Source organism: Arachis ipaensis, chromosome B05, assembly GCF_000816755.2.
Source record: "Arachis ipaensis cultivar K30076 chromosome B05, Araip1.1, whole genome shotgun sequence".
NCBI classification, from domain to species: Eukaryota; Viridiplantae; Streptophyta; class Magnoliopsida; order Fabales; family Fabaceae; genus Arachis; species Arachis ipaensis.
This window is the reverse complement of record NC_029789.2, coordinates 22,414,527-22,423,219: the sequence shown is the minus strand read 5'-3', so window position 1 is coordinate 22,423,219 and position 8,693 is coordinate 22,414,527. Positions and strand designations below refer to the sequence as shown.

The following is an 8,693-nucleotide window of genomic DNA, read 5'->3' as shown; positions in this document are numbered from 1 at the left end:
TCTCTCATAGTCTCTCTCTAACGAAGGAACATCAATCCCCAATCCCCAATACACAGCCGTCGAGCCCCTTCCTCCCAGCAGCGTTTTCCTTCACCGTCGCCAACTCGCCGAACAGAGCCTCGCGGACAGCACCTCGGCGCGGTCCTCTCTCCCTCCCTCCCTCCTTTCGCAGTTCACAGTTGCCGTTTCCCTCCCTCGCGTCGCAACTTCTCCCTTTCCCTCCCTCGCTCTCGCAGCCTCTCCCTTCCTGCTGTTCTGGTGCTGCTGTTTTAATTTGTAAAATAGAAGATTCGCCTTGAGCAGGAGAATGAAGGCGTTCCTAGCACTGCAATTCGCGAGATTTCTCTCCTCAAGGAAATGCAGCACATGAATATTGTTAGGTATTCTTTTCTTCATCCTAATCTCACTTTTTCTTGCTATTATTATTTGAATGCGTGTCTCTCTGATGAATGCTGCTTTTTAGTAATTTGTGTTTGTAGTTTCAATTGGTGAAATTCATGTGACGTGGAAAATTGGAGGGTTTTTGGTGTTCATTGTGTGTGGTGTTTTTGGTGAAATTGAGGTTTCTTTCGTTTGGTGTTTTTGGTGGAAAATTGAGGCTTCATTGTGTAGAAAATTACTATGGTGTGTGGTTTGTACTTTGTAAATTGTAAGGAAATCATATATATGTTGGGATGTCTATGTTTAGTAGTTCAATCATGGTTAATCACAGAACCTGAAATGATATTTCCTTCAATGTGAGACTTGTTGACTGTAGTTGATAGTCTCTGTTTTTTATTACAGATAACTGGAGCGTGAAGGCCATCCGTAGAAAGACCACCGACACTGGCAGGATGAGCTACCTCCATCACGTGCCTTGCTGATTCAAGAGCGGCTTCAGAGAAGGTACCTCCACGATCTATTTTTAGATCTTCAGTAGTTGCGTTTTCCATCAATCATCATTTCGTTAATGCGATCTTATTTCTGTTTAACTAGGTACTGAAGCTGCACCAAGGAAGAAGGGAGCAGCTGCATCTGGAGAGACTGTACATGGGAATCGTCATCATCTTGGTCAAGCTCTTCTGGAAGAAACCAGAGCAGCGTTACAAGTATGAACCCATCCAGGATGATCTTGAACTTGGAAGCTCCAATTTCCCTGTGGTTCTCATCTAGATTCCAATGTTCAATGAGAAAGTGGTCTTCTTAATTTGCTTGCATTTGCTTATCTCTAGTCTCTATTTTCCTCTGCCTCCTCTTTTTTATTTCTGTGAAAATTGGTTGGTTTTTTTGTGTTCTTTTTCTATGTATATATAGGTATACAAGGTGTCAATTGGTGCAGCTTGTAATCTTTCGTGGCTTGCTGATCGTCTTGTCATCCAAGTTCTTGACGATTCTACTGAGCCTGCAATCAAAGTAGTCTTATTATTGGTATAGTAAAATACTTTTATTAAAAATTCTGTGATTTTTTAGTAAAATGTAACGAGTCTTAGAAAATATGTGTTGCTAATAAGAAATGAAAAATAATGCAGCAAATGGTGGAGATGTGGAATGCCAGAGATGGGGAAGTAAAGGCATAAACATAACATACCAAATATGAGATAAACATAAACATAACATCAACATAAGAAATTCAACACAAACACCAAATTTTCAAACCTTTCAGTTCCACTTTTCAGAATTCTCAAACATGGGATACATTGTTTTCTTAAACCTTCAACAAATTTGTTCCTTTATGATTGTTGCTTGCTTTTGTTGTTACAGCTTCATTTTTGTAACTGCCAGCTTCATTTCTGTTTAGGTCAATGTGACTCTCTGGTTTGAGTGGGGCAAGATCCAGACGCCTACGGATGAAGTTGTTGTGCCTTATGATAGTCTAGCTCCAACTCCTGAAGGTAAGTTTCCTTTTTGTGTTTTTCTTTTGTCTGATTACTTGATCTGAATCTAATGTAGCTAATCAATGTATTTGCTGCCTGAACTGAAACTGGTGCATTGGCTATTTCTTTTTATACGGTGAAATGACATGCCGGTTCCATGATATATGACATGTCATATAGGTGTGTGACAGGTGAAAGGATGCACTTCAGCTTTGCTGCAATTTGCAAAGACAACAGACATCCCCGTTCTTTTGGCGAGCAAGCATATGTTCATCAAACTTACTTTTTGTTTTGTTCATTAGGGTTTTTATTTTTTTAATTTTGTTTTGAATTTATGTTTCTATGATGCAAATTTTTTATGTTCTGTTTGTGAGTTTGTTGTTATGATTCTGATTTTTTAATTTCTATTTTTATGATTCTATTTCCTTGATCATATGATGTTTCTGCACGGGTAAGAAAATAACAGGTCTATGTCCAGGGATCACAGTTATAATGTGTTATCTTTCATTACAGGAAGAAAGATCACCCAATGCAGTGCAAGAGAAAGGTTTTAATTTTGATGATACTAGGATTCTGAGGAGCATGGAGGAATGAGTCTAATCCTGATATCTGCAGGGTAAACCGTTTTGCTCGACTTTGAAGTAGTGGTAAAAATTTGGAATTTCCTATTTCGTAACTCATGTTTGAATTTTGCTAGGTAGAAATGTTCCGACATAAATCCATCTACTTTCTTGTCTCATGTTATTTGGAAACTATTGTTTGTGTTTTTCCTAGAAGAAGCTATACAAAGTTTGTCAACTGTGTCCATGTGTCATGAGAACATACAACTGAACTTGATCAGCTGGGTAACTTAGAATTCTGTTACTTATTTATTTAGGGGTTGGTCTTTCTTGTTGGTCTCATGATCTATAATTTCTGCTTTTATATAGTTTCAATAGGCACTCTATTTTGTCTTTAACCTTTACACACTGAAATTTCACTTTGCATGCTTTCCACGTTAGAGGAGTTGGCCTTTACGTTTTCTTTTTGTCTTTGAAAAATAAATTTTCTTACAAGAGAATTTGTGATTCTTAGTTCTTCTCATCTTCTGAACAACTTGACTTATTTGGCTCAATGATACTGATGCAATAGTTTTGAATACTCTTACTATGGAGTATGGACACATGCCACAAAAAAAAGCATATTGCTTTCTTGACAAATTTTGTTATAAATTGAGAAAGTGGTCTATCCACTTGGATTTATGATGAAAGCTCATATGCTAATCTATTGTGAGATCTTTATCTGCTGCAATTTTATGGTTGTTAATAATCTTTAGGTTTATACTATGTAGTTGGTAATAAGAATAAGAATGTCAAGCCCCTTATTTTCGCATAGTAACCAAGTGTAATGTCTATATTGCCTAATTTTCAACTAGCGGGCATAATCTAGATCCTTCATCTTAAATACTAATATTTGCTCGAAGAGAAGATGCTTTTGTTCAACGATGTAGTGTTTTATATTGTATCTTCCTTTTTTCTGGTAAAATGATTTACTTACAAGAAAAAAACTGCTTACTTTCTTTGTGCTCGTGTGATGATTTGTTTAGTTACATAGGAGTTCTTCAGATGCCTTGCTATATATCAACAAATGCACAGATGCACAGAAATACGACTCTTCCTATTTTAAGGGTAAGCATTTTATATTTTGTTCTTGAAATTGCAATGTTGTTGCTTTTTTTTTTCTACTCATTGGAAGTGATTTTTGTGACCTTTAAACTGCTATTTTTGGTAGAATATATTGATTGGTTAAGTAGTTTATAATCTTCTTAGGCGTATATTCTTTTCATTTTCTTGCTTATGCTTTCAGGTTTACTAAAATAGATGATTCTCCTCATATTTTATACATAATAATAAAAGGGAGGATGATGCACAAAACATGTCTACCTTGCCCAGCAGTATCTCAGCAAATCAACCAACCAACGGTGATTGCGAACATAGATACTAATGTAGATAACCTACAATTTTGAAGAAGCAAGTATGCAGTTTAATACATTTACCATACTGTATCAACTGCCAAGTCTTAGGTGGTGTTTATATGTATTTTTCATTTTTTTTAAAATTTTCAATGTGTAATAAGAAACTGAGATATAATGAATTTTATAAAAGTAGGATCACATTTGTACAGTTAGATTGAAACATCTCTAAATAAGTGAATACTTGCTTTTACATGATATTGTAACTGAGCCTTTAGTTTTGATGTTGATGAACTAATTATATTTGTATGTGTTATAATCTTCTAGTTCAATGACTAAAATAAAAAAATAATGAGGTTTATTTTAGTATAGCGACAAAATAAGTAATCTAAACTCGTTGATGATAGTGACAAATCAAAGACTCTATTGCGACTAAAACATTTGTGAGATATCTATCAATACTAGTTTAAAAGGAATTTGCGATGACATTTTGCGATAGTATTGCAAGTAATTGGCTACATATTATTTTCTAGCAAGTTAGCGACTATTTCATAACTCTACTTTATAATTTCGAATAGCTTTGTTTTAGCGATAAAATTCCTACAAATTTGATTAAGGATTTTCAAAGATTAGTTATAGATTTGCTACACAATGTGACAGATTTGCGACCATATTAGCGGACAACTTGCGACGAGTTAGGTTCAAAAAAATTCATCGCTAATTAGCGTCAACCAACCATTCCATTTTGTCTACGCAGTTAGCTTGCATTTAGCGATGAATCTGCTGCAGTAGAGTTTATCGCTAATTAGCGACTACTGTTTAGTCCATTTCTTCTACGGAATTAGCTTTTACTTTAGTGATTGATTTGCGACTATTTATTCGGTAGCTAAAAAACTTTCCGATGAATTAGCGACTGTTGTGTTTGCGTCACTGATCTGCGACTTGTAATTAGCGAGGAAACCATTAGTTGCTAGTCGGTAGCTAATCCGCCACAAATTATATTTTGCGTCAGATTAGCGATGATTTTACGACTCTTTTTGTAGTAGCTAATCGGCCATTTTCTTGTAGTGTTCTTCACGTTAACTTCCACGTTAACTAAGTTAACGTGGGAATTAACGTGGCTTATTGGGGCTTGTGTGGGTTCCTTCCAACGTTAGTGACAATGTTTGGTGTCACTAATGTTGTCGACCACTTTGTCTCCTCACATTAGCTTCCACGTTAACTAGGTTAACATGGAAGTTAACGTGGCTTATTGTGACTTGGCCAACGTTAGTGACAAAGTTGAATGTCACTAACGTTGGCTTCCCCTTTACCTCTTAACGTTAGAGGCCACGTTAACTAAGTTAACGTGGCAACTAACGTGGCCACTTATGAGCTTGGTCCAACGTTAGTGATAATGTTAAGTGTCACTAACGTTGGCTCCATTTCCTTTCTTCCACGTTAGAGTTCACGTTAACTTAGTTAACGTGACTCTTAACGTGGGCAATGATGGCTTCTAGAGCATTATTGGCAATGACTTTTCTCATTAACTTTGCAAGTTACTCCCATTCCACGTTAGTGTCAACGTTAGTGTAACTAACATTGCCACTAATGTGGTTCTTCTTTGCTTCCTTTGTCCTGAAATTAAGCAATAAAGTGCATCAAAGTTCTAGTCCAAGTCATGGAAAATGCAACATCCAATTTGTCATTAAATTCATGCAAAATGCTCATGAAATCATGTAAAGTGCACAACGTATGCTTGAATCAAGATGTAAGTGAATATCTACCCAAAACTAGCTTATTTCCTAAGTAAATGCATGAAACTACCCTAAAAACAGTAGAGAAAAGGTCAGTGAAACTGGCCAAAATGCCCTGGCATCATAAAAAAAGAATAAAGACATCATAAAGTAAATATACCATTAACAATCTTGTCACTACTGTCAAATTGATTAAACTCAAATTCTTCAAATATCTGCTTAGAAGGATACAACCATCTTTGAGTGCAAATTAAAGCTTCTGCCATTTTTGGTAACAAAGAGCTACGATAAAGATTAACCACACGCCCACCGGTACTAAAGCATGATTCAGATGCACCAGTTGAAACTGGAATACCAAAAGACATCATGGGCTATGGGAGAAAGAATTCTATATTTTGATCCATTTAATTTCCACCAAGTCAATATATCAAAATTCTCATCTTCCACGTCTACAGGATCTTCAGCCAAATATTTCTCAACATCTGATTTGCTATCTGCATTAGCTTTTTCCTTCTTTTGTTTTTTCCATAAATTCACTCTATTTGCAGCAACACCCTTAGCACTAGACTGACCACTATTTTTATCATTCAAAACAGCTCTAGAGGAACCGCCACCATCATCAAGAACTTTCTTATCTACAATTTCTTTTGAATAAAATTTGTACAATGTCTCTAATATAAATTTCACAAAACTAGTCATACTAGTAGCCACTTCCTTATCATATACATCATCTAAACACCAAGAAAGATAATCAAATTTGTAGCGAGGATCTAAAACAACGGCAACAAGTATCAAAGGATTAAACTTGTCAACTGGTCCCCAATATTTATCGTATTTAGCCTTCATAGAGCATGCCATAGTTCCCAATAATTCAGAATTGTTGTGGCTCCAAGATGTTAGTTGAGAATTTATAGATGCAATTTCATGAAAGCATTTGTTTGAAGTAACATGTAAAGAAGTTGAGAAACACAAAGTAATCTCATAGAAGATTCTCAAAAAATCAATGAATAGCCTAGCATGTTGCCAATCAAGTGCCGTGGGTGGACCAACATTCTTTTTACCCCCACTATCCTCTCCAAACCATCTAAAAAAATAAGTTTCTTGATCATAAAGTCTATCAAAAGTTTTTTCAAAATTTTCAGCATGTTCCAACATTAGATAGGTGGAATTCCATCTAGTTGGAACATCCAAACAAACAAGACTTTTAGACTCTATCAACTTAGCCTCAACATTCTTTAAATTTTTTAATTCTTTGGGGAGAAGATCTAACACACCTAACAGCATTCTGAATGCTTTCAATGGAGGCATGTTGCTCTTTAATTTCTTCATTCACTATCAAGTTGAGAACATGAGCACAACACCTCATTTGCAAATATTTTCGTATGCACACCAATCCACCCTTTGCGGCTAATTTTCTTTGAAGGTAAGTGATAGCCCCGTCATTTGAAGATGCATTGTCTAATGTGATTGTGAAGACCTTTTCAATTTCCCACTCTCTCAAACATGTCTCAATTTCTCTCCCTATTGTTTCTCCCTTGTGGTTCTCAATCAAGTAAAAGTTGAGAATTCTCTTTTGTAGCTTCCATTCGTCATCAACAAAATGTGCGGTTAGGCTCATGTAGCTAATATTTTGATTTGATGTCAAACAAACTCGAGCACATGACTTTTCCAACCAAGCTTTAAGTTTTTTCTTCTCCTCTAAATAAAGTTGAAAACAATCTCTTGACATTGTCATCCTGGATGGTACAGTGAATCTTGGCTCAAATCAATTAATCATTTTGCGAAACCCAATCCCTTCGACCACTTTAAAAAGGTGTTCATCAAGGATAATAAACTCAGGCATTGCCTTCCTACAATCTTCCAATCTATAGCCATTGACTTTGAAAGTTTTTCCGGTTTCACCTTCTTCACTAACCTTAGGCATATAGCCATGAAGTGTCCCATTTTTGCCTACTTTTATAAATATCCACTTGTGAGAAATTTTCAAGTGTTTATTCAAAGAATTTGTGCCATGTCTAATTGGGTGACATAGATATACTTTTCGACAGTGGTTACATTTGGCCTTGTGCTCTCCATTAGTCTCGCTAAATGGAAGCTGCTTAAAATGCGTCCAAACATAAGACTTTTTTCCCTTGCGAGTAGCCTGCTGTCCCTCGTTAGCTTGTTGTCCCTCGACAGCAGCAACTTCATGCTCTATGTCCATAGCTTTGTTGTCATTATTACTTTGGACTGCAATACAACTAGGATCTTCTCCTCCCATTTGTGTTTATCTAAACATAAAAAAAGTTCATATAACAATATATCTAAAAAAAAATTAAACATACTTAAACAACTGAGCATAAATACAATATATCTAAATAAAATTGAGCATACTTAAACAAGTGTTCAGTCTCATCATTTAATTTAACAATAACAAATGAAAAGAGAATTAAATGTTTAATTTACTAATCCAAATAAGAAAAACAAAACAAATAAGAAAGATTCATAAGTATGTCAGTTTCATTCTTATTCTTGTAAGACTTAAGTGAAGTGAGGCATAGATAATAACTGAAGGTTGAAATGCACGTGAAGATAGAGGAAGCAGCAGCTAGCATTACTCAATACTCACCAAAGCATTACTCACAATAACATAAAGTGCACAAACCAGGAAATTCAATTTTTAAATAACAATCAAATTGGAAGTGGAAGGGATCAATTATAATTACTGACAGTGCAAATTATAAAAATAAAATTATTGTTCCTACTCCCAATTCCTCTGAATTGTTAATTCCTATCTCTAATCAACAACTTCTTCCTACTTTCGCCTAGCCCGTAACTCTCATCATTGAAGTATTCAAAATACAAACTAGAAAATTAAACACACAAAAAAAAAATCAATGTTGTTAGTTTTTCTCAAAATTAAACCAATTATGGCAAGAAAAATATCAACAATTTCATTAGTTCTCCCCAAAAATAACAAAACAAATAAAATAGGTGAAATATTTAGCACCTGATGAGCGGATAATTTATACGCTTTTTGGCATTATTTTTAGTATGTTTTCAGTATATTTTAGTTAGTTTTTATTATGTTTTTATTCAAAAATCATATTTCTGGACTTTACTATGAGTTTGTGTGTTTTTCTATGATTTCAGGTATTTTCTGGCTGAAATTGA

The 8,693-nt window shown here is 35.1% G+C and overlaps 1 protein-coding gene and 1 long non-coding RNA gene across 2 annotated transcripts; one reads left to right on the top strand and one right to left on the bottom strand.

Moving 5' to 3' along the window:
* On the top strand, positions 986–2,108 carry LOC107641773. The gene is made up of 3 exons (XR_002347763.1): positions 986–1,407; positions 1,778–1,871; positions 2,034–2,108. It is a non-coding gene; the product is annotated as an uncharacterized LOC107641773 (long non-coding RNA).
* LOC107640365 (zinc finger BED domain-containing protein RICESLEEPER 1-like) lies at positions 5,868–7,158 on the bottom strand. The gene is made up of 2 exons (XM_016343889.1): positions 6,815–7,158; positions 5,868–6,624 (listed from the first exon to the last, which is right to left on the bottom strand). Exons 1-2 carry the CDS (start codon positions 7,156–7,158, stop codon positions 5,868–5,870), a joined length of 1,101 nt encoding a protein of 366 aa, XP_016199375.1.

Excerpts from the sequence above, each read along its gene's own strand:
- LOC107640365 (XM_016343889.1), bottom strand. The coding sequence starts at position 7,158 with ATGAGCCTAACCGCACATTTTGTTGATGACGAATGGAAGCTACAAAAG. Across the intron at positions 6,625-6,814 it reads AGCATTCAGAATGCTGTTAG|ATGGTTTGGAGAGGATAGTG; the intron begins GTGTGTTAGATC and ends TTATTTTTTTAG.